General features: G+C 36.8%; 1 protein-coding gene across 8 annotated transcripts in view; it reads right to left on the minus strand.

Annotated features, from left to right (window-relative positions):
• The window catches only part of BTRC (beta-transducin repeat containing E3 ubiquitin protein ligase), a 148,571-nt gene extending 126,381 nt beyond the window's left edge, over positions 1-22,190 (minus strand). For 5 of the 8 annotated variants that reach the window (XM_015600029.2, XM_025042329.1, XM_025042328.1 and 2 more), the window contains exon 1: positions 22,037-22,184. In XM_015600029.2, the coding sequence (XP_015455515.1) occupies positions 22,037-22,084 (48 nt within the window). In that variant the 5' untranslated portion in view covers positions 22,085-22,184. Of the gene's footprint in view, positions 1-22,036 lie in introns of all 8 variants that reach the window. The other 3 variants (XM_025042331.1, XM_025042330.1, XM_015600030.2) reach the window with 2 other exon arrangements.
• Between the last annotated feature and the right edge of the window lie 4,617 nt (positions 22,191-26,807).

Below are 26,807 nucleotides of genomic sequence, written 5' to 3' on the forward strand. Positions count from 1 at the left end.
TCTTTCTATCTCTCTCTTCAATTCACCTATCAATTACAAGCTCGACCACAAATAAAAGAGTCAAAAAGGCACCAACTAGGCTTGGATTTGGAAATGTGGGCTCTAATCTAAGCTGTCATCAACTGTAACCTTAGACAAGTCACATGATCTCTTTGGGTCTCAGTTTGCTCATTTTTAAAACAAAGGAATCATATTCTATGACCCAACAGGGTCTTTTGCCCCAAGTATACTACTGATCTAAAATGATCACGAACCACTGTTCTGAACAAGCTAATGAGGTGGACTGAATTCCCAGTGTTGATACCTTAAGAAGATGAAGAAAACAAAGACAATAAATGTTTCCCGGTCCTCCTAGAACTACGGTCTAAATAACTGAACATGCTGACAGTGTATAAAGTTGACCTTGATAGAAAAGTGTATTCCAAATGCTCCTAGATGTAAAATGCACTTGCTGGGGTAAACTGACCTTGCTGGGCATTTTCTTGGTAGTACTATTTCTTTAATAAAACTGATAAAAGTAGAAAGATGCTGAAAATATCAGTAGAAATATCAGTCAAAGTATTTAAGTGTGTCCATCCTTATATTCCTGACAAGTAAAATTTCATCATCATAGACAGGGATAAATTGTGGCTGCTTGCCTTGGGTGGCTAAGGGAATGAGAAAATTAAGAACAGGGAATTCTAGTAGATTTTTGATAACTACCAGCGAAGTCATTTCTGTACCATTTTTCCTGCCACTACCAAATAACATACTCAACATTTCATTAGCTTCTCAAAATCACATTTTATGATGAAGCCCAGATCTAATAGTCATTCTCTTATTGAAACAGTCACAACTAGTTATACTGGAATGACAATTATCAATAATAAAAGTTTTTAATTAAAATACATTATGTAACAACAGTAAAATAAGGCTAGATCAAGGATCTTAACCCAGGATCCATGGATAAGAATTCAAGTACCTCTGAACCTCTTGAAATTGTGTATAAAATATATGTGCATGTGCATGTCTGAGGAGAGTATCTCATGACATACAAGAGATTTTCAGTGAAGTCATAAACAAAAAAGTTTATGAAGCCTTGAATCAAATGATCCTTCCTGACTCTTAAAGCCTAAGACCCCACACAAATTCAGTGACATTTTAGTTAAGGCAAATAACTGACCCATTTATTAAGGAAACAAGACTTTGCCTCCTTCTAATTCATCACATTTTCTCTTAATCCAAGTTCAATAAAAGTCAGTCTTGCTTTAAAATAAAAATTTCAAAATTTCATGACTTCAATTAAGCTATTAAAAATTGAGTTCGATAGTATCCTTCAATTTCAAAATCTTCAGTATCTTGCCCTTGGTTTATCTTCTTACTTTTTAAGCCTCTCTAAACACTTAAATTTTAACTACAGTACATTCTCAATAAAAAAGAAAAACTTTTCTTTGGTATTTTCTACCAGGAATCCTTCTTTCTAGATTCTGAGTACATTTTCAAGTCAATTAAAAACAAGATCTCACTCTTTTTTTCCACTTTATATAATTAATTGGGGCTGTTAGTCCAAATTCATCAACACCTGAGCCTTTGAAAAAAGTTATTAGTCAAATCTTACTCTGGCCAACATTTGGTGACTGACTTCCACTCCTACCTCATAAACACATACTTTAAAAAAAAAAACACAGACAAAACTTACTAATGAGAACTATAATTTACCACCAACTACTCATAAGAAATTATAGCTTTGCTGACTGGCAAAAAATTTGCAAAAACAGATCAGTTTAGCTGCACAAAATAAATATCCACCTGCACGTACTAGCACTAATCAGGGCATGAAATCAAACTTTTTATTCGAAAAGAAATAACTGCTTCAAGGCTGTGATTTAGTCTGGGAAGCAAATATTAAGGTCATCCTTTTCTCTCTGATGTTTACAGTATTTCTAATGGGGGAAGCAAGGGAGGAGGGCCAACTAGCCAAATTCTGTAGAAGTGAAACTATATGGCATAACAAATGTGCCATTTGCTTTACTAATTGCAGACTTCACAGAACCAAGTTTCTGGAATGTATGCAGAGATCACTTAAGAGCTGAAAGCTCAAACTGGCCACTATGGACCTCTAATTTGGTCAAAACTAAGGGAACAGTGTTTCATTAAGTAAAGAAAATTCAATAAATATAAATGCTATGATAAGTTTTAAAATAGCCTATAGTCATTTTCATTACAACACTGTCAATTTTGGATTAGCCAGGTTAATGAGATCCTATTCAGTAATTTAGCCAATTCTCACAATTTTTCCAACCTTTATAAAAATTAAGTAATGCAAACTTCAACTTATTCCATTACAATATATCCATACTACTTTCATGTCTACCAGAGAAAGCACACAAGTAGAAAAAGGGCCCAAAAAATCATGAGCAAGATATTGGTTTGACGGGCCTAGAGAAGCCACAGTGGTTCTCAAAGTATGGTCCCAGAACCAGCAGCATCTCCTTGAAACTAGTCAAAATGCAAATTTTCAGGTCTCATCCCAGGACTAGAAAACACAAGCCCTCCAGGAACTTCTGATGCAGTGTTTACTACCACAATCCCTAAAAACTAAACTCAATTAGCAGTATTTTCCACTAAAGATAAAAATTATAAAGCATATAACTTTATATATAACTTGCAAATTAGAACGTAAAAATTAAATTTTAATTAGTCTAAGTTCAACAGCAAAAATAAAAGAAAATAAAAACAAAGTCTATGTCTTCCCCAAATCAGAAACAGTCACCACTTCAAAGTCAAGGAGAAAGAAAAAAAATAATTTCAAACTGCTGAAAAATAAATGCGCTGATTTTACAACTATCACAAAAGAATCATCATCCATGCATGTTAAAACTATTGGGAGAAACAACGTTCGGAAACAAGATATTTACACAGTTTCCAAGTTTCACTCCACTGAGCACTTATTAATTACAAACATACCTTCACAATGGAGAAATCTGGTGAATACAATCTTAGTAAAATGATCAAACAGTATCACCAATAAAGGAACAAGTTGACATGATGTAGCTTCTGATATAATGCACTGAGAAAGAAACCACAACATATATTCCTGCCTAATTTGTTTAACCTGAATCTAATCATGGAGAAACAATCCAAATAAGAGATGTTCTGTAAAATTAGCCTATCCTCTTCAAAAACGTCAATTTCATGAATAAAAAGACTAAGGAACTGTTGTAAATTAAAGGAGACTAAAGAGACAAATATATCACATATGATGAGATTATGCATTAAAAATCTGTAAAGGACATCACTGAGACAATTGGAGAAATTCAAATATGGACTACATATTAAATAATAAAATGTTATTGCTGTTACATTTCCTGAGTGGGATCTTCCCTTGTGGTTGTGAGAGACAATGCTCTTGTTCTTAGGAAATCCAAATGATTTACAAAGAAAAATATAGCTATATGGAAAGAGAAAAAATCAAATGTGGCAAAATGTTAACTACTGGCCAATCCAGGTGAGGGGTATATGAATAACCATTATGATTTTCTCACAATTTTTCTGTAGATTTGAAAAAAGATACATCCATATCCCTCTTCAAAACCATATTTCTCCACCTGACAATCTTGAGGAAGGAACTCTCTCTGTGCTTCAGTTTTCGCATTTGAAAATCAAGGATAATAACAATATATACCTAATAAGCTGAGAGGATCAAATGAGTTAATATACGTAGAATGTCTAGACTCCTGCATAGAACATACTGAGCTATAAGTGTTTGCTGTCATTATTATTGCTATTTTATTATTACTACTACTACTACCGCCATCCAAAGTGAGATTAAAAAACAACATAGCTTGGATGCTTAGTCCTACATAACTTCCAAAATATTTTCACTACTGATAATTTCATTTAGTACTCACAATAGCTCTTTGAAGTAGGGAGAGGATTATTATCTTCATTTTCCAGATGAGGAAAATGAGACTCAGAGAGGTTAAGCAACTTGCCTAATGTTTTATGACTTCTAGAAAGTAGCACAGCATAAGTGGGACAAGAACCAGGTCTTGCTTTCACTATACCAAAATATAAAATTTACATTCCAATCTAAAATGATTACAAGGAGTTTCAAAGAAAACACACTAAGACGACAGGTAGAACTCCTGTTTTGTCAGTTATAGACAAAAGAAGTTATCACTAGTCCATCCAGCAAAACAGATGTCACTTTGCAGAGCTTTGATATTTTCCTTAAATACCCTTGAAAACAAGGATCAAAAAATATGAACTCTTATAAAAGGGGATTTATTGTATTTTTATAGCTTATTACATACCTTGTAACAATCATCTTGTGAAATGTGAATGTCAGTTTTATTTTCGGTCCCTTTTTTCCTGGCTATTTACAAGCTTTGTAAGAATCGTTCCTTAATTAAGTCTAAACATAGTTTTATATAAATGGATTCCTGGAAATAAAACGTTCAGACTTAAGAAATGATTGTTACAGAGACTGTAACAGGCCGTAAAAAAAGAATGCCGCTTTAAACAAAGATTTCCCATTTTAATTAAAAAGATAATCATCAGAACATTCTTACACTTAACAGAACCATTTAAAGATGCTTCTTTGAGAAAAAAAAGTACTATCTTTTGCAGGCTTCCATGTATAATTTATAATATATTTAAATCAAAGTCTTAGTTGATCCCATAGTATGAAATCTTATATACTGTACCTACATTTTAATGATACATGAAAAGAGAAATAGGCCCACATGAGACAAACATCATTTCTAATTCTTTTTAACATGAATGCTTTCAAAAGACAATAGAAATTTTTCCACACGATATTGTTAAAACACATTTAAGAATACTTAAGAAACACTTTTTAACATGACCACATACAAACATAATTTTATATAATTTGTTGATGCAATCAGAATGTGTTGGGTAAAGGGACTGACGATATCCAGATGACTTATCATATAATCAATAACGACAATACCTAAATAAAAAGTTCCCCAAACTCTGATAAAAGCTCAAGCGATCATTCTGATTTTCAAAATGCCATACCTAGATATGACTGAAAGGTATGAAAAATCTTTAGAAGCTTGATGTAATAAAGCAGGATCCTTTTCAATTAATTCATCTGACTTTTAAATTGTCCGTTTTTAACTCAAATCATGTAAAATTTGTAAAGTTAGGCAAAATTCCAAGAGAGAATAAAGTAGATCTTAGACTGTCATTATAATTAACTGCAATTTGAAAAACAGATGCATCAATGTTCTTCTACTTAAGTCACCTTTTCTAAATTACACTGAACACTAAACCTGACACACCACTTGACAGTCTATTTTTGCAACAATATATTATTGGAAACTGCTTCAAAGTGGACTATATTTTCCCAGGGAAACAAGTTATAATCCGGAGGCTATTTCCTGAGAACTTCTATCAAAAAAAGTACTGACATGCCTAACAACATCAAAACAAATTTTCAATAACAATAAACCTCCATGGTCATTAAAACGAAGAAAATTACATTCATAAAAATTAGCTTCATAAAATGGGAGTAACATACTAATGATTGGTATGTGTTCAAAGTGTAAAAAAACATAACTTCTATATTTACTCATTAAACAAATTTGACTTCAAGCTAATAACTAAAATAAACTCTAAACATTTATTTAGCAATCATTTGGTCTGCTTTTTATAATACAGACTGCTGCGTGAGATGATTTATGAAGGAAGAAGTAAAAGGGGGCCAAACAAATATATTACTTAAGAGAATGCCCTCCTTTCCTCTATCTAAATTATTTCCCTAGTAAGCAAGTTATTCAAAATCATACCACTGACCTATGCTACCAGGAATAGGAGAGCAGTAAATGTTGATCGTGATCATGTCCATGAGTGTTTCTCCGTTTGCTTTATTTAAAAAAATTGTAGGATGACCAGATATTTTTCTTTTCATTTGCCTATCTTCTCAGTTTATTAAAAGCTGCAAGTGTTCTATATCAGACCAAAGGCAATCAGAAAAAAATACTCTAAGTCATTCTCTCATTCTCACTGTTACAGAGCTTACCTGAAACTTTGTAGATAGGATTCAGAGTACCTCACACTTCACTGAAAAACCATGAACGTTCATTAGCACAAACTCCTTTTAAAAATATTCACAAAAAGTCTTTCATAGAATGTTAAAGGCATGTCATTCTGATTACCATTCTTCTGATTCTTCTGGTGATTATCTTTTGTGTTTGATCCCAATAAAGTCATCAAGAACTGAGGTATGTATTAGGGAAATGCAAATTAAAACCACAATAAGATATTACATATACCTATTAGAATGGCTAAAATAAAAAAAATACTGACAATCCCAAGTGCTAGCAAGGATGCAAAGCAGCTAGAACTCTCATATATTGCTTGTAGAAATGCAAAATGGTACAGCTGCTCTGGAAAATAGGTGGGCAGTTTCTTATAAAGTTAAACATAAACTTACCATATGACCCCTCTTGCGTATTTACCCTACAGAAGTGAAAATTTATGTTTACACCAACCTCTAAACAAGTATTCATAGTAGCTCTATTTATAATCATCAAAAACTGGAAACAACCCAAATGGATAAACAATATGTGATACAATCCATACAATGGTATACTAAACAAAAAAAAGGAACGGACTACTTATACATGCAACTTGGATGAATCTATCTCAAATATATTATGCTGAGTGAAAGAAGTCAGAAGCAAAAGATTACATATTGTATGATTCCATTTACAGGACATTCTCAAAAAGATAAAATTCTAAAGAGAAGGAGAAGAGATCACAGGTCCTAGGAGTTAGAGAAAGTATAAGGAAGTTTTTTGGGGGGTGATGAAAGTGTTCTGTATTCTGATTGTGGCTGTGATTACATGAATCTATACATGTGTCAAAATTCTGAGACCTACGCACTAAAAAAAATTAATTTTACTAGGTGTTAATTTTAAAAAAAGAACTAAGACCAAAAACTTGAGCATGGCAGGCATGAGTCAATATATGTTTAAATGGTAAAAGAAAACAGGGGTGGAATACCTATTCAATAAACCTTGGGAGTGTGTGGATTATTTTGTTAGTTTTGTTACACAAGTATCACCACCACATGCTTATGGCCTAGAAAGTACCTTCACATTTACCTCAGTTTAATTATATCAAATTACATCTTCCTCTACTTTTAAGATGCTGTGGTTGACACTGATTATAATCCAAGGAATAGAAATAAAAAGACCTTTGCAGATGGAATCTCTCACTACCCAGAAAGCCTATGGTTATGTGTCTTTCACTTGAGGTCTGCATGAGGCCCTTGCTCAAAAGAACAACTCCAATCTATGTAATTGTACAAGAAACTAATTTTTCATTATAACTTTCCTTACTACTCAGTTATGTCTTATTGTTTTAAGCAACACTTCAGTGATTCCTCAAAATTCTTCCTTCATCCCTTGATATCACTTCTACTTAAAAGCACAATAAAACAACTGTTGAGGTAGTCTGTTGTCATTTATTTTTACATATGTAATAGGGTCATAGAATAGTAACAATAAAAGTAATGTTAGAATTATCCACAACTTTTTCATAGCACCGGGAAGGACTACCAGTTGTAATGTAATGTGATTATAAAATACCTAGAGTGGCCACATTTTGGAATGTTGCAATTGTTCTACTAATACACCTCTTATAAATGGCATATTTTGCTAATTTTTCTGCCCCTATAGTTCACCAAATTTCTCTAGCGGCAAACACATTCCCCAGAAGTAAATTCTTTTTAGAAACCAACTTATTACTAATAAGCTGAAATTCAGAGATCCCAAGCCTCTGGCTTAAGGTTTGTCTCACTCTGCCTTCATTCTTTTTTCCAGCTTGAGATATAATTGATATTGTACAAGTTTAAGGTGTACAATATGTTGATTTAATATACTTATGTACTGCAAAATGATTACTACCTGCCTTTACTCTTGATTCATTAACTCAGCTCCTTCCTGCTATGTTCCCCATGTACAAGGCCTCACCTTTTACTCTGGTTCTAAGCGCAATATTCCCCCCACTCCCTCTGTGTTGGTACACTGGCCAGGACACAGTAGACTAGACAGTTTTTCAAAGCATTGATCTGAGAAATATCTGCATCAGAAACATTGAGATGCTTGTTAAACACACAGATTCTTGAGGCTCACCAAATTAAATGGAGGGAATGAGCTAAGAATCTGCACTACGTTTTAACATGCTCTCCAATAATTCTTACACATAATAAAGTATAAGGACTACTATTGCAGTGGGCACTAATGAATGCAGGTTGGATGAATGAATGAATTGAATGAGTGAATTCTTTTGTTCCTTGCTGAGTATTCCAGTTCCACTTTTGAGCCCAAACTTGAAACATGGGCCTTGCTACCTGTTTTTGATACTCACTGGTACTCTCTATCTGGATCTCCCCCAGAATATCTGAACCCAGACTCTTTGTGGCTATCTTCCCCCTGAAAGTATATACTACCCTTACTAAACTTCCTTGAGTCCACAAATCTGGTTGAGTTGAAAGCAGATACCCTCCTTCCATCTGCCTGGCTAACTTTCCTCTCAACTCCTAGCCACACCTAAGCACTTGGCCTACCTCAGTTAGCCTCTGTAGCTTTGTACCTCCTTATCTGGATGATCTTGATAAAACAATGTTCCCAGTACAACAGAAAGTGGTTATAAAATTTCTCAAAAACCAAATGTAATGTTTAGATGAATCTTGATCTATCACAGAGAATTTAAGTAGAGCTAATCCAGCGAACTTCAGAGCAGCTCACTCTCTATGAAAATAAATCTTTCTTTTTTAACCTCTTATTATGGATATTTTTATAGATACAGAAGAGTATGGGATAGTATACAATGAATCCTCAACACTCAGCTTTCAACCTTCTAAATATCAAAGCAAATCCCAAATATTATATCATTTTGCCCATTTTTACCTATGCCAATATATCATAAATTTAATCTTAGGGACTATTCCAACATCTTTACTCGCCAAATACTCATTTTCCCATACTTTCTGCTACGGCAACCTTCCCTTTAACAAAATGCCCTGAAGCCTGACACTAGCCATGTTTATTCTCTGTCTCTCTCTTCATTTCTCCTATCCTTCTCCAAGCAAACCTATTCATTCTATCTCTAGAATATCCTTTAAATGTCTTTCCTTCTTTCCATATCTACTGCCCCAGCTCAAGCCCACATGGTTCCTTGCCTAGACTATTATATTGCCTCTGTCTGTTATCCCCTCCCCAGTCCAATACACTCTAAATCAAAATACTAAAGTGGTCTTCAATCTTCTTTGTTGTTTCTGCCTCCAGTGGGAATCAGATTCAGATATAAATTATACACTTTTCAGAAAAAATTACTCCCATGTGTTTATACCTTGAATGGGGACCATGGCCATCAGATTTAAAATCTTTACACTATCAGCAACAAAAAGAAAATTAAAATTTAAAAATAGCATTGAAAAAACACCAAGTACCTACGAATAAATCTAACAAAAGATGTGCAAAGACCTTGGCATACAGAAATTAAAGACCCACATAAAGAGAAAGATATACTATTTTCATGGATTATAAAATTCAACAGTGTTAAGATCTCAGTTCTCCCCAAATTTACTTATAGATCCAATGCAATTCCAATAAAAACCACAGTAGGATGTTTTGTGGAAATTAACAAGCTGATTCCAATATATATAGCCAAGAACAGCTAATGAAATTTGGGATGGGGTGGGGTGGAGGATGGCATATACTCTCATACATATCAAGAACTGGTATAAAATTTAGTAAATAAGGAAGTGTGATATCGGCACAAGAATAAATAGAGCAATGGAACAGAACCCAGAGTCCTAGAAACAGGCCTACACATATATACAGACAGGTGTATATGACAAAAATGACTTTGCAATGCAACGCAGAACCATCTTTTCAATAAATGGTACTGGATCAATTGGATATAAAAGGAAAAAAAAAAATTCTGTTGTCCATCTCATATCAAAAACAAACATTAATTCCAGATGAACAGAAGATCTAAATGTAAAAGGTAAACATTGACAGTTTTCAGGGTCTTGACCCATGTTCACAGCAGCATTATTCATAAGTCAAAAAAGTGGATGTCCATACAGAAATACGGCAGTCTTGGTAGCCTCACACAGGGTGCTGGAATCCAAATGGAATGAGGAGAGCAACTAGTACAGGGTATCATAGCCTGAAGTGAGGAAGGTATTCAAACAGGAGGGTAGGGCAACAGCCTGATATAGGAGTCTGAATAAGGTGAGAATTCATAATTTTTTAAAAAGATAAAATTAAAAGATATAAATGTACCTGTGCATGTGTGTATATGTGTGTGCGTGCGCGCACATATGTTTACATATACAAATATTTCCTACCTCTGTCCAGTGAGAGGGCCTAAGAGCAATGACATCCTAATAGCAACAAGCACACCTGATACCCAGATCTTGACTTCTAAATATCATTCTCTATTAAAGAAACCATGGTTCACTGGAGAAATCACTGATTCCAGAACTGGAGCAAAAGAGTACAAGATGAGCCTACAGTATCTTCTTATACCAGAAAATAAGAAAATGCTCCAAGAATGATGGGAATACATCAAAAAGACAAAAGAAGTGGCTTGAAAGCACTCTCGCTATCAAATAGAGAACAATTTAAGCAACAAAATAATGATAGTATTGGATAATAACCCACTGAATAAAACAGGAATTCATAAGTCCATTTTGTTAATAACTAGAAAAGCTGATGAATAGTTACATGGTTTCAAAATACCTTCCCATAAAATACTTATCACAAAGAGAAAAACAATAATTTTAAAAGAAGAAACTGGTAGATGCCACCTTAATCAAGTAAATAATTATAAGACAAAAAAAAATCATGTGTCATCTGATAAGAGGCAAAAGTAAAACAGCATCATGTCTGTGGTATTTCTGTCACCAATACATAACCTAGATTTAATCATGAGGAAAACAGATAAATTAAAATTGAGGGGCCATTCTACAAAATAACTAGTCTATAATCTTTAAAACTGCCATAGTCATGAAAGTCTAAGTAAGACTAAGGAACTATTTCAGACTGAAGGAGACTAAAGACAAATGACAACTAAATTCAACACATGATTCTGGATTGTATCCTTTTGTTATAAAGAACATTACTGAACTGGCAAAGTTTTAATGAGATCTGTACAATTACAGATCTAACCTTTTAACTAAAGGTTAGATCTGTAATTGTACTGTATATGTTAATTTCCATTTTTCGATGGTTATATTATAGTTATAGAATGTCTTTGTTTGTAGAAAATGCACACTAAAGCATTTGGTGATGATATGACAACTTACTCTCAAATGATTCAGGAAAAATGCCATTTGTGTTGTACTTTAAATCTTTCTGTAATTCTGAGACTGATTCAAAATTAAATATTAAGAGAAAGAACTGCACTGATACTTACCAAACACTAAAAATAAAGATTATGTGTGTGTGTGTGTGGCATATGTGTGCACGCACCCCCACACACACACACACCTCAATTAGGCAGGGTACCTACCTTCTCTTGAGAAGGACCGTACATATTAGTTTTCCATGGCTGCTGTAACGAATTACCACATACTTAGTGGCTTAAAACAACACAAACTTATTATTTTACAGTTCTGTAGTTCAGAAGTTCGAAATGGGTCTCACTGAACCAAAATCAAAGTGTCAGTGAAGCTGTGTTCTGTTCTGGAGACTCTAGCTTGCCCTTTTCAGCTTCTAGAGGCCTCTCACATTTCTTTGCTCATGCTCTCTTCCCCCATCTTCAAAGTCAGCGACAGCGGATTGAGTTCTTACATGGTCTCATTCTGACCTCCTCTTCTGCCTCCCTCTTACACATTTCAGGTCCCTTGTGATTATACTGGACGCAGCTTGGATGATCCAGGATAACCTACCTATCTTAAATCAACTGATTAGCAACTTTAATTCCCGTCTACCATGTAATTTAACATTCTCAGTTTCTAAAGACTAGACTGGACATCTTCGGGGGTGGGGGTACTTTAGTGTGCCTACCTCAAAGAGTTTCCTTTATTCTGAGATTATATCCTTTCTACTTTGGTGGCATTAAAGTACTTTCTTTTATAAAATGATAGTGCTAATAGTGGTGATTCTTTTTAAGTACTGGGATGTAGGGGGAAAAAAACTTGCTAACCCTGTAAATCCTGTGAAAGCAGTACAAAATTTGTGACATTTTTACTGACCTCAAGTGAAAATGTGAGAGCAGTCTTCCTGCAAAAATATCATATACTTGATGAAAGATTTATATTTTTAAGAATAGTCCTCCCTCATCCACAGTTTCACTTTCTGCAGTTTCAGTTACCTGAGGTTAACCACAGTCTGAAAATATTAAAAGGAAAATTCCAGAAATAAACAATTCGTAAGTTTTAAATCACATGCCATTCTGAATATGTAGGCATTGTATCATCTCACATCACAAGAAGGATGAGTATAGTACAATAAGATATTCTGAAGACAATATTCTTAACTTTTATTACAGTATATTGTTATAATTATTTGTTTTATTATTAATAAATTAAACTTTATCATAGGTATGAATGTATAAGAAAAACCAGTATATATAGGGTTTGGTACTATCCGTGGTCTTGTATCTCCTGCAGATAAGGGGGGACTACTGTATAAGGAACAAATCAATAAGAAAAGGGAAGACAAATACAAAAAAATGACCAAGGCTTGAAGAGACAAATTCCTAAAATGAGGATATATCTAAACAGCCAATAAACCTAAAAAGGTGCTTGATTACAGTAGTCATTAAGGAAATGCAAATTAAAACAGTAAGATAATATCATTCACCCACTAGTATGATTAAATGAAAAAGACAAAATCAAGTGCACGTTACAAGAATGTGCAGCAACTAGAACTCTCATATGCTTCTGTAGGAAGTGTAAAATGGAAAATAGTTTCATAGTACCTGCTACCCTATGACCCAGCATTTGCACTCCTAGGTATATACCCAACAGAAATACGTACATATGCTCAAGAAAAAACATATATAAGATTATTTATAATGGCACAATTCACAGTAGCCAAGAACTGGAAATAACCTAAATGTTTATCAACAATAGAATGGATAAAAATTTGAAGTATATTCAAATTTTGGATATACTCCACATAATGGAATACTACACAGCGGTAAGAATGAACATACCAAAACTAACACAACAAATCTGAATGAATCTTCTTAAAAACAATGTGGGACAAAAGATGCCAGACACTAAAGAATATATACTGGAATGATTTCATTTATATGAGGTTGAATACCAATAATTAAAACTAATCTATAGATATTAGACAATGGTTACACAGAAATGATCACTGGGTAAAAATCCAATGAGCTGTATACTTATGATTTGTACCCTTTCTGTATATTTGTTTTACTTCAATAAAAAGCTTACATACACATACATACAAAAAGTACACCAGAATATTATTTTTTAGATTATTCTTAAATACAAACTGGACTCAGTCCAAATTCCCCAGCCTTCCAACCTATCTTCTTTCTTGTCTCCTATGAACTTTATAGTGAAGTCATATCTATGTACTCACCCTGTGCCAGCCCATCTCCTGATCATCTGGCCTTTGCCCAAACTACTCCTCTTCCTGGAATTGCCCACCTCAGAAATAAGTCTGTCAAAATTTATTCTACAAGATCCAATATGAGGCTTTCTTCTTCCACAAAGCTTTCAAAGTTCTCTCCAGTTAAAATTAATTTCCCCTCCCTTAACTTCTACAGCACTTTGTGCCTCTATTTTGGCATTTACCAAAGTGTGCCTTAGGAGATATTTATAAATGCCTATCTTCTCAATAGATTGTGAAGTTCTAAAGGAGAAAGAAGTTTTGCACTCAGTATATATATTTTTTCAAATCAGGTTGCATGCCAACTATTATGATCTCACCTTCAGTTCTCAGCCCACTGATTTTGCCAAATACTATTTAACAGGAAAATGCAGTGCTTCAACACAATTTAGGTACATAAAGTCCTAAATTTCCAATGAAAACCTTGGATACATATAGGAGGTTTATGGTGCAAATTATTAATTAACATATTACACATGGCAAATTACAACGAACTGAGAGGAGAAAAAAAAAAAAGTCTTTTTAAGTAGGTAAGACTAATAATAGCCCATTTCCAGTTAAAAAAAATGAGCTCAAAGTGAGGTGTCTGTTCAAGCTACCACTGTCAGTCCCCTGGCCAGTATACCTGCTACATTGCACTCCATGATCAAGTGCAGGTGTTCATTCAGAGTACTTGTTTAATAAATATATACACTCAATATACTACATTTTAATGTTTGATTCAAAACATAGTCACTGTAGAAAAACCAGAAAATATTAAAGAATGTGAAGAAATGAAAAATCACCTAAGTAATCCTTTTGTGTTCACTAGAACATTTTCATAAAATATATTTAAATACTTCCAATAATTCAGCAATTCACAAATAACCACATTAACAATTTAGTTTAGCATAGTACCTCCTGAGTAAAAGGATTAATGCACCTGTACTGCAAAAACATTATCCACATGCTACAATTCCTGGATGTCTGTCTCCATAACTTTTCAGTGAAAGCCTGAATGTCCCTGTGTATCTGAAAATACCAGCACATACCTTTGCAGCCTTAGGTTTAGGTGCAGAGAAAGGACTGAAGAGCTCTAAACCTACTGCCAAGGGAGTTGTTAGGGAATTATGTACGACCTTGGTTCAAATTCTATTACAGTTCAAATTCTGTTACAAATGCCATTGGAGTAACATCAACCTTATCCTTCCCAAGGAAAGAAGAACAGCACTCTGATATTGATGAACTTTTCAGGGCATCACTGTGGATTAAAATCAAGATTCTGGTTATTACTTTATGTTTTTTTCCCCTATGTAAGATGATGCAAACATATCTGCTATATTAAATTGTGGTTCTTAGAGTATCCAACCAACAGGTATCATTCAATAACCAAAATGAGAAAAAGCTAGTCAGGATAGTGCCAACAACTGAAAGCAGAAAAAAAGCATAATAGTTATCACAGTAAGCATTTTATCATTCTATCAATAAAGTATATTAGATTATCACAGATTATTGTTACTATGGTAGATTATTGTGCAAATTACTCCCTCCCTGACTCCTTCTATGGTCAGTATACTTTCTTGCCCCTTGACCTCGGGCTTGACCAGGTGACTTGCTTTGGTTAATGGAATATTAGCAAGTGTGATTCAACCAATGATTGGAAGGCATTTGGACAACTAACTGGGCTTGCTTTCTTGTGCCTTTGCTGTAGCTATGAGAAGAGTTTTGCCAAGGAAGTCACTCTTTAGCCTGAGTCTGAGATAACATGTTGAACAGTCCAGAGTAAGCAGCTAACTCCAGTCACCAAAATAAGCCTAGTCTGTATCATCCAATACCCAGCAAATCCACATATTCATGCAAATAAATATCTATCATTGTATGACATATTTTGTGATTCTTTACAGGGGTCCCCAACCCCCGGAGCTGCATACCAGTATCAGTCTGTGGCCTGTTAGGAACTGGGCTGCACAGCAGAAGGTGAGCAGCGGGCGACAAAGTGAAGCTTCATCTGTATTTGCAGCTGCTCCCCAGCACTAGCATCACCGCCTCAGCTCCATCTCAGGTCATCAGGCATTAAATTCTCAAAGAAGCACCAATTCCTGGTGCCGAAAAGGTTGGAGACCACTGCTTTATTACACAGCAATAGCTACCGGATACAGTGACACTGTGACAACTGTGAAGTCTTACTCCATTTCCTCAGTAATTCAAATGATCAGAAAATCTATACGTAAGTCTGCATAGTAACTCTTCCACTCCAGCCACCATCTGACTAGTAAAAAAACTGTCATCATATTACTGTTTCATTGCTCTTCAAAGATGAAATACTATAGTGTAAGTCAGGGTCTCAAGTCAGACTGACTAGGTTTGATCTCTAGCTTCTCGCTAGCAGAGTGACTTTGTGCAAGTTACTTAACCTCTCTGGAATCACTTTTCTCATCTGAAAAATGGGGTAACAACAGTATTCAATCTATCTTACAGAATTATTGGGAGGATTAAATGAAATAAAATATGTAAAAAATTTAGAACAGTGCATTTAGAACATAGTAAACAATAAATAAATGATAGCTGTTAGCTATTTATGGTTGACTATATTTTAAAAAGAAATAAAAACACCATTCTACCACTTCTACTGTGATTATCTTATTATTGACACAGTGTCAGGTCAGGTCAGGTCAGATCAAAAGCCTGGGAATAGAAGGCAAGTATACCAGAAGGGAGAACCAAATCTCAGGAAGGAGCAAGACCTCAGTAGGAAAGCCCAGCTTAAAAATTGAGTCTTAGGCAGACAGGAATTCTCCGCCAGTTGTGGCTTTTGCTCCCTTGCTCCCCACTCCCCAACTTGGCCACAAATAAAGACAATCTAGAAAGTAGGATAGTAGTGCCCCAGAGAACAAATCATATTTAGTTCAACATACTCTCAAAATCTATTCCATTTTTATCTTGGAGTCTTTGGTAAAATGTTCTAGCTCTGTCTTAATTGGGCTTTCAGAAACTAAAGCGAATTATCCAGAGACTTTCCCTATTCCCCACCTACAAGGTAAATCTTGTAGAATACAAGCTGAAACTGTAAGACCTGGTGGGCTTTTCTCGTAGAGATTTTCCCGCCTCCATTGCCAATTTTAGGATGCTGGGATTGATTTACTAAGGAAAAAAGCAGTTTTCTTTATAGGAACCAAGCTGTTAAACTTTGGTAAATATTTTCTATTTCATCCTCAATGAATCTTATGCACATTTAGAAAGCACTTCTGCGCTATATTAAAACATTGCTAGAAAATAGATGGGATTTTAAAATACTTTAATACCGCAAATTTTTTTCTTTTTTCGTTCTCATTTTTTTTTTATTGTAATGCTATTTACCATAATATAATTTTATCTAGACATGATCAAGATCTTAGCCCAAGGACTTCTGAAAAGGAGAAATGGCTTCTGTCTCCCTTTTTGCTTAGCTACCCCTTCCATCTTGGTTGAGTTCACTGTATTGACTCTCCATTGACAGACAAGTCCTATGAAGAGTTTCTGAGGATCTATAGGAGTAAATTTTGGAAAGGGTCATATATATCCAGAGTTTCTAGTTCTATTCTAAATAGCTGACTGAAAGACAAAAGGTGAAGATGAAAATGAAGGCCTATTGCAAGATGAGGTGATAGGGTGAGGTGATTTGCTCTGCAGCATGAGTTATTAAGTTCAGCAAATATTTATTGGATACCTGCTGCATGCCAGAAGTCATGCTGGCTTCTGGGGATACAAAGGTGAATAAATTCTGTACCCACCCTACTACTGGGACATGTGGTGGGGTCAGGTAGCAGTAATTGAGGTGAAAGCTGTGATAAGAAAACTTTGAGCAGGATGTTGCACGACATGGGGTGGTCTGAGCTGACACAAGGGCTGGGTGAGAGAAGGCTGGGGATGAAGCTGTGAGTAGCCTTGACATTATTCTGGGGCCTGGAGGATTGTGACCTAGGTTCTCGGCAGGCTCTGAGGATGGGCTGGTGTCAGAATGACTGGTTGGGGGCTGTCACCAAATGTTGGTGAGTGGATGAGGGCTAGCCTAAGCACAACAGGAAAAGATGATGAGATGAGCTGCTGAGGGTCAGAGTGACTGTGAAAAGGGAAATGTAATAAATAAAAGGTCTTACATAATGCCCTGTCTCCCTTTAGTATGAGGAAAAACATTCTTATCTGTGTCCTTTCTTTAAGGATTTAAACAGAATACGAATAATATAGAATAAAAAGTGGTCTCTTGAAATTTTCTAATTTAGCAATAAAAAATTTCTGACAACCATTCAAAATAGTTTTACTCCACATCTGTAACTCACTTCTAGTAATTTACTATGTGTGTCTATTACAAACACAAATCAAGAAAATTAGCACAAAGAAAAATTACTAACTTGTAATTTGATACCCCAATACCTATACTGCATAAAAGTATCCCAAAAAGAAACTGAAGGCTAAATTGGGAACAGGGATTCATAGAATCTCTGACAACTTAAACTAAGAACTAGTTTCAAGCGTTCATCCCAGCTGGTAATCCATCTCACTGATTTAAAGAAAAGCCCATTACTATGAAAAACTTGAGTATTTTTAAGTGCAATTCCTTGCTTTTAGATACATATGCTTCTCAAGCAAATTAGAAAAGTTACTGAATCATATTAATTCACCCACTATTATCTCTACAGCAACATTATTAAGGCAAGTCATGCAGGAGATCACATTAGTTCCTTAAGTTAACCTCCAAAAAGAGATGCCTCCAGAAGCATTCCTAGTGTTATAATCCACAAATGTGACTGATCGCATTTGTATCTGTAGCCTGAACATACAACTAGAATAGCATCATCTATGGAAGAGAGTCTCAAAAAGCCATGCTCCTCCACCCCAGCAATTTCTCCCTCTCTGTTTTTGCATGACTCTCTTCATGTCTATAGGTAGAGATTAGTTTCCCTCCCTCTGATTCTGGGCTGGCCTTGACTATCTTTGACCAATAGTGACATTCTCAGAGTTAGGACCTAGGACTTAAGAAAATTAGCTCACTGGCTTCTATCTCCTGACTCCTGGAATGCTCCTTCTTCGAACCCATGCTTCAAGGAAATCCAAAAGCCATGTGGAAAGAGACGGCGCACATAATGGAGGCCTGAAGGCCTTCAGAGCCAGCTGAAGACTCTGGCAGTGACCAGCCATGTGAATGTGGCCATTCTGAATATTCCAGTCATGCTGGCACCCCAGCCAACACCAAGTGAAGCAGAAACACATCAGACAACCACAGATTTCAGAAAATAAATTGTTTCTTTTTAAGCTACTAAACTTGGGGGTGGTTTGTTACACAGCAAGTTACCTTTTATCCAGTTTCACTTATCTATCAACTGCATAAAAGTCTTCTATATGCCCTAAAATTATTTCATCCCAGTTTCAAAATGTTTCTCTAGTTCTAAGGACTTTATCCTATCCATTTCTTAAATAAATTAAAAACTTCACCCCTAACCTGTCTTTCTATCTCTCTATATATATTTAAATACATATATATCCTTATAAAATGATGCCTACATTCCCTCAGTCATTTCCATTTCTCTTCTCAGGTCTTTTTCCAGTTCTCATTTATCTTTTTCTGAGGAATTATAATATTGTTGACCAAGGAAGTATTAGGAAAAGTCCTTGAGGACCTGCTAAAGCTGAATAAGAGATATTGCACATAGGTTATTTAATACACACAACTGCTTTAATATCATTTGTTTCAAGAAGTTAAACTACTTTTCACAAGTATCCAAGGGTAAACTTTTAAGTCTAGACCATGTGTGAATTATGGTTAACTCTGTATTAGCAGTCTCATTAGTAAGATTTTATTGCAAAATTCCTCATTGGAGTGCTACATTAATGTGGTAGAGCAAAATTTACAAAAGAGAACATCCATTTCATGTTGGCATTTTAACACACTACATTTTCTTAAACTATGGAAATCAGGGTATCTGTACAAAAACTGTCATTCATAATTCACAACCGAGGGAAAGGTAAGGCCAAAACAAAGCCAAATACTATACAAAATTTTTAATTTAATTAAAAGCATAGCCCTTCCATGTGACTGTGCACTAAACATCTGGTGCAAGCACAAATAAAATAGCTTCCCAACTCAAAACTGACTCGGAGTAAACAGACATGTTATAGCAGGGTAAATGGGACCAAAGGCAAGTTGTGACTTACTCAGATTCATATTAAGACTGTTGTTACTGAACTGAAAAAGAATATCAAATCTCTAACTCTCCATTTCCTGCTTCAGTTATTAAGGTGCCATTCTTAGTGACCCTCTTCCAGTTGGCCTTTTCTCAAACAGCAGCCACAAAAGCAGGCAAGGTCAAAAATGAAAGTAACTAAAATTAAAGAAAAATTGGCTTCTCCCTATGGAAATTGATTCAACATTTAATAATGTGTGGTGCACCAAAAGCTGCAAACTACTACATGGCCATCTCCATGTCCACTTTAACTCAGTCAGGAGACCATTATCAAAATATAACTCACTGGTACAAAGCAGAGATCAAGTAGTTGAGAATGTTCCTAGGCTGAGGTCTGATGGGAGCAAAGAAGATGATCTCATAATGTCTCTTTATGATCTGTAAATCACACTATTCTATAAATCTGATGTAAGTGTCAAGATTAGGATTAAGTCAACCTCTAAGTAGGAAAACAAAAATAAGCAGCTGCAATTTTTCTGACTTAAATCTAGAAGCTGGCTGTAGATATAAAGCAACTTCCTTTTACTTCTAAAGTCCAAAAAATTTCAAAGTCTTGTCTTAATGTTTTAGAATTTCAACAATGGGCAGAAAGTCAAGAACCTCCTTCAAAATGGAATTTTGTTAGTGATATACACTCAAACTTTAGTTAGGTGTTTTTGAAAGCACTCATACAAAATAAAGTTTTAGTAAATCTGACCAGTCTCTGAAAATGTATTCTTATAAATAGGGCCATTTAAAGCCTAAATTCAATTAGGTTAGTGTCTATGTTAATTTAGATTCATTTTGGTATTTCAGGCAAAGACACAAAATAACAGCTAACAAAGAAATAGATTTAGAGTGACAAGTTACAGTTACTTCTGAAAAAGCAAGATTTGACTGCAAATAATATCCATGTCTCTAAGACCACCTGTTAAGATGGAAGTCTATGCATCCCATCATTCTTTAGCTGTATCACTAAGTCTGGTTTTACACCTATGATATACAAGAAGCGTCAGATTAAAAGCATCAACTACCAGACTATACAAAATTTCCAAACATAATCATAGCATAAGAAAAGCATGATACAAAGTTAAAGAACTGGGCTCCAAAGGATTTAAACACACCCACAAAATTCAATCCAAGCTCCTATGGTGCTTCAACCTAAAACTGATAAGTAACAACCAATCCTGACATCTCCTATTTCCTTACCTACATTCCCCCTTTTAGCTCCTGCATTTCTCCACTGATCTCATCACTTCTCATGAGTCTTGTGATTCTAATCTCCACAGCCTCTCCTTTCCCAGAAAGTAATACCAGCACCTGGCCCCCACATTTTACTATCTCTACAATTTAACACTTTTGTTTTGTTTTACTCTATTAGATATTAATTTTGCCCCCAATCTCGTGTACCCAGGTTTCCCTGACCAATCAACCTCTTGCTTTTCATCATCTCGTCCTTACTACAAATATTTAGCCTCTCTTTTCAAAGTAGAGTATGTATCCCCTATTCTCACATTTGTAATTCTGGCGCATAATCAACACCCCATTCCTTCCTCAGGGACTGTCACCATAGCCCTTGAGCCCCATCCCCAGCTCTTATCTTCCTAAGTAAGGCCTCTTCCTTTCCGGAGTTTGTCAACATTAGTTTGGCCAAGCTGGAATTGCACCCTGAAGGTAAAAGCTATCTCTACCCTCTCATTCTACAAAACTATAAGTCGCCCACCAGTCTTGGCTTTCCTCCACCCTTAGATCCATCTGCATCCAGCCCTGCGGGTCCCCCTCCCCCCTAATAGCTTTCCTCCCACTATTCGGTGCTCCCCTTCCTCACTCATGAATGCACCTCTTCTCCCGGGCCTTACCCGTAACCCTGGCACTGGGAAGGCCCGGCCCTCACCGCGTCTCTCCTCCGGGGTTCCTCCGCACTTCAGTAACTGTCCCCACGCCCCTTTCCCTCCAGGGCCCCGCGCGCCGCTCGGAACCCCCTCCCCGGTTAAGCTCCCGCTGTCACTTGGCCTCTCATCCACAAGATGGCGGAGCTGCTGCCCCCACCCCCAGGTCCTCTCCGCAACCCCCTCCCGCCTCCCTGGAGCTCCTGTCCCGTCCCCTTCAGCAAACCCCGCCGCCGGCCTCGGCCCAGAGTCCCGCTGCCCCTTCCTCTGGAGGACAGGCAGCCCAGGCCCGAGACACCGCAACGCCGCAAACGCCACAGCCTCCACCGTTTCCCGGCCTGCACCTTCTCACCATAAACTTGAGCGCTTTTTCCTGCAGCACCGCCTCGGCCGGGTCCATAATCGCCAGGAGCCACCGGGTCTGCACTCCGCTGGGGCCGCCCCCTTGGTGCCAGGCCGCAGCCAACGCAGCGCCCGGATCCCGCCTCCTCTTCCTTCCCCCGCCCTTTCTTATCTCTAGGCACCCGCAGGGGGGCCGGGGAGGCCCGACTGTTTTGTGCGCATGCGTGGGCCCGCTGGCTCTCTGGATTTGTAGTTCTGGAGCTTCCCTCAGGAAAAAGGAGAGGCGCCACCGCGAACTGCAACTCCCGGGGTTCACTGCGGAAGGGTCGCGGGGCTGACAAGCCAAATCTAGACACCTCGTCTTGAAGTAGAGAAAATCAGTTGTTGGGAATCGTAGTTTACAGCCTCGACGGGATGGAAAACGGGAGGGGCACGGGGTCTCCGTGGTTACCGAGCGACGCCAGTGGCGGCTTGCCTGGTAATTGATAGCAAGATGGCGACCAGTGCCTCACTCGCAGCCCAAATACTGGAAAAAAACTGTGAGAGGACTCAGTTCCTAACACCACCCTAATTGTGGTTTTAGAGACCTGGCCACCCCCTCAATTTCATTTATCTGACGTCTGCAGGATGGATTTCGACCCAGGGGCGCTGGACCTATGAGCACCTGGCAGCCTTTCACAGACCAATGCAGAATGTCAAGGTCCTCCTAAACCACACTTCTCCCGAGGACCTTATTCGACCCCGCAGCAGGCCAGGGCCCGATAGGACTCGGTTCCGGATATTCTCGGGTGTTTAACACTCAAAATTGGCCAGCTAGTGCTAACCTGAGTTGTAAGCCCTGGATTAAGGGTCAAACAAGTACTTACCAAAGGCCTTCAATAATGGAATATAGTGGCCATCCAGCAAATAAAGCATATGTGTTTAGTTTGGCCTTCAAAGAAACAGTACAAATTTATTTTGGAAACTGAGTCTACTCTAGATGGAAAAAACACTAGGGTTGGGCTGAAAGTGATAGGCTTGTAAAAACATATCTGAATTTATAAAATAAGTGAATTGTCTTTTCACGTATAAGAAAAATTTGCATTGTAAACTATTCTGTTCATTCGTTATTCAACAACAGTAAGCACATAACTGTGTGCAGACATCATCCCAAGAAATGGGAATTCATTAGTGAACATGATAAACCCCTTCTTTTGGACTTACATTTCTAGTATGTTGATATTTTATCCTACTCATCCCTATGTCCACAGAACTATGCACAATACCTAATTGGCTTTCAGTTAATAAAAAGTTTACTCTTGAATTTAAAAAAAAAAATTCTATACAAGCGCAAAATGGGGAAGACTCAAAACTCATACATATGAAAACTACCTGGAGGTTTTCATAAGACTAAGGCAGTATGTGAGAGTGTTGCCATAAAAGCTAAAGGAGTCCTAAGCAGCTTGAAGAGTGGTGTCTGGAGAATAGAGGCTTATGGTCTTATTCTGTTTCGAAGCACTCAGACTGTACCTGAAGTGCTTTGTTCAGTTACAGTCACCATGTTCTACACACATCATGTGCAGGAGCATAGCCAAGGGCAGGATAAGAAAATATTGGTGGATGTTTACTCTGAAAAAGAACACTTAGGGATAACATGACAACTAAATTCAAGTATTCAAAAGTATTTAAAGGCATATGTATGTAGCATCATAGGGGAAACTAGGACCAATGGATGGGATAATAATTATGATGGTGACAATAATAACAGCTATCACTTTATTAGCTCTTTCTGCCAGGCATAGTACTAGGCATTTTACATTCATAATTTCTGATATTCATAGTAACTACATAAAATAAATATTATCTCTAATGTAAGATGAAGTGAATGAGACTGATAGAAAATAAATAACTTGCTCAAGTCATGCAGCAGATTACATAATTAGGATTCTAACTCAAGTCTGCTTGACTTCAAGGCCTATGCTATTTTCCCTGAATCACACTGCAGTGACATAGGACTCAGACTCAGGGCTCTCTAGTAATCAGAGCTGTCCTGACAAAGGAATGGACTGCCCCATTCCTGAAAACATATAGAGGCAGGATGACCATCTGTCGGGTGTCATCTAGGAGGTTTCAGTTTGGATAGAAGGTTAAGATCTTTTAAACTCTAAGATTTTATTCTTTTTAGAAGTCATTTGTTTTACTTTTTTATCCTTAGAGGAGTATGAAAATATTGCCTGATGAGGCTGGCAGTCAGTGACAGTCCTCACTTTGTCCAATCCTGTAGAGGTAAGGATTAGTAAAGCAAATACAAGGAGTTTCATTTTGGAAGCCCAATCAGCTAGATAGTTCACATGCCTATGGGTTGAAACTGAGTTGGTAAGGGCTGAGTGTACAAAAGTTAAATCTTCTTTCTTGAAAATTGACCACTTAGGTCAGGCAAACTGAGAAATCCAAATGTGAATTGGCTTGATTTTCAAACCTCTCATATCCAATATAGTTTGGGAAAGTTCATTGGACTGGAAGTCAAGAGAACTGGTTCTTGCCCTTCCTTTCTCCAGTTAATTGGTTGACTTTAGGCAATTAACTGAACCTCTCTTGTCCTCTCTTTTGTCATCTGGAAAACAAAGATCTCTGCCAACTCTGAAATGAGTGCACCTATGGGCTGGTTTATGGTGCTTGCTCAAGGAGAATACTGAATCATTAGAAACTTTAAAGCTCCACTTTACCGGAAAACTGGATTTCCAGCATAAGAAATTGTAGCTACCACTGGACTTAATTTCTTCCCCTAACTTCCTGGTTTAAGACCACAGAGTACTCTGACTTAACCTTGTCTATTCAGCCAGTAATCTATCAAAATGTCTCTTCCAGCCTTCACCTTCAAAGCTAGCCTGTCTAGACTACCTTCATCTTTTTTTTTTTTTGCTTAGTTCACGTTAGTATTCACTTCCAATCCAGTTCTCTGACTTCAGGCTCTCTCTGTCTCCCTCACCTGACTTCACTTTCATCACGTCTTCCCTGCTCAATTATTTAATGGCTCTCTTATCTACTTTATCATTGTTTAAATTCCTTTATCTAGCTTTCCAGATCTTCGAAATCTTATCGAATCCTCTCTCTCTCTCTAGCCTTACTTCCCACTTTGTTTTAATACACCCTTCTGCTCCAAACAAACTGTTCTACTCTACCCACTCAGCTCACTCCTGCCTCCTGGCCTTAGCTCATGGGAGTCATTTTGCCATTCTAAAAGGCTTCTTTCTCTTCCCGCCTCTTTCCTATTCATCTTTCAAGGTCTGGTTTAAATCTTACTTTTAAAAAATAGTTATCTAGTTATTTATTCCTTTTAGCACTATGGCCTGCTCACTTTTCCCTTCTCCCATAGGCATATTTATCTTATTGTTTGTATGGTTTTTACGAAATAAATATTGTCTTATGTGCTACGTTTTTAGTGTGTGCTACCTTTTTAATTCATAAATGTAATATTGTTTTATATATCTCATTATGTTTCATACCTTTTGCACCCATTATCTATGATTTTAAGATCCATTCATGTTGTTCTGTGTACGTCTAACTTGTTGCTTCTATGTATCCCCTACATTCTACCTATCCTCCTAGCAAAGCCTCCAGTTCCCAATCACACCCAATAACACTGATTATGGTGTTGGGATCAACCTCCTACACTCCCTCTGAGTGAGACTATCTTTGAGATTATTTACCTAAAATCATAATTACTTGTTCATAGGCAATTAAGGGTACTTAATTGGACTATGTAGTATCAAACTGCAGTACAGAAAGACCACAACAGTCTACACTTCCACCACACATGGCATTACTGAGCTTTCCACTTTTCTTTTTTTTTCTTTTTCTTTTTTGTCTGTTTATACATCTCTGGCAACACTCAACCAACAAGAATCATGCCTTTCTTTAATCACATAACTCTTCTAACCCCTTTCTCTGTAATGTGTGCTTATTACACATAGCAGGTTAGAGTCAGAAATATTCCACACATGCTTGCACTTCTTTCTCATCCCATGGCATTCCCCTCTCTTGTATCTGGTGGAATTCTCAACTCTGATTGCACATAAAAACCATTTGAGGAGCTTTAGGAAAAATATTGATGCCTAAGCTCTACCCTCAAGGTGTTCTGATTTAATAGATCTGTGGTAGGCCCTTGGCAATGATAATGTTAAAAATATTCTGGGTGGTTTTAATTTACAGTCAGATTTAAGACCACTGCCTAGGAGTTTAGATATCCAGTCCCTTCTTGCTGATCTCTGGCTATCCAGAGTCCCCCTCCACATCTAACCTGCCTTCCAAAGAATTACTCCTCTCCACCCACCTTCCCACAAAAAAAAAAAAAAGCCCTCAATTTTCCAAGGACAGCCAATCAAAGCTCAGGGTTAAATGGAAGCAAAGCAATTAACTGATTAATAAACTACCAACTATTTGAATATCTGATAGGCTTAATCCTAGAGTCAAAGAGTCCAATGAAGGTAGGAAAAGTTATTTGTATTTCATTTGGCAGGAGAGATACTATTTTAGTTGGGACTAAATAAAGAATTTTCATCTTTCTCCTCATTTCTTTGTCCTCATAAAAGGTCAAGAGTCAGTTACCTACTTCTAAAAGTTTGCTGACCTCATTGGGGCTCTGTGTTTTGTGCATAAGTGGAATGAGTCATTAACAGTGAACTGTGTTCCAGATTAGGTTCCCTCAACAGATGCTCTCACTGTCATAGACCAAGGACATCCTTATCTGGATCAGTCCCCTTCAAAGCAGCTCTTTAGAGTGGGGATTATGGGGTGGGGTG

This window comes from Pteropus alecto, unplaced genomic scaffold (genome assembly GCF_000325575.1).
Source record: "Pteropus alecto unplaced genomic scaffold, ASM32557v1 scaffold88, whole genome shotgun sequence".
NCBI classification, from domain to species: Eukaryota; Metazoa; Chordata; class Mammalia; order Chiroptera; family Pteropodidae; genus Pteropus; species Pteropus alecto.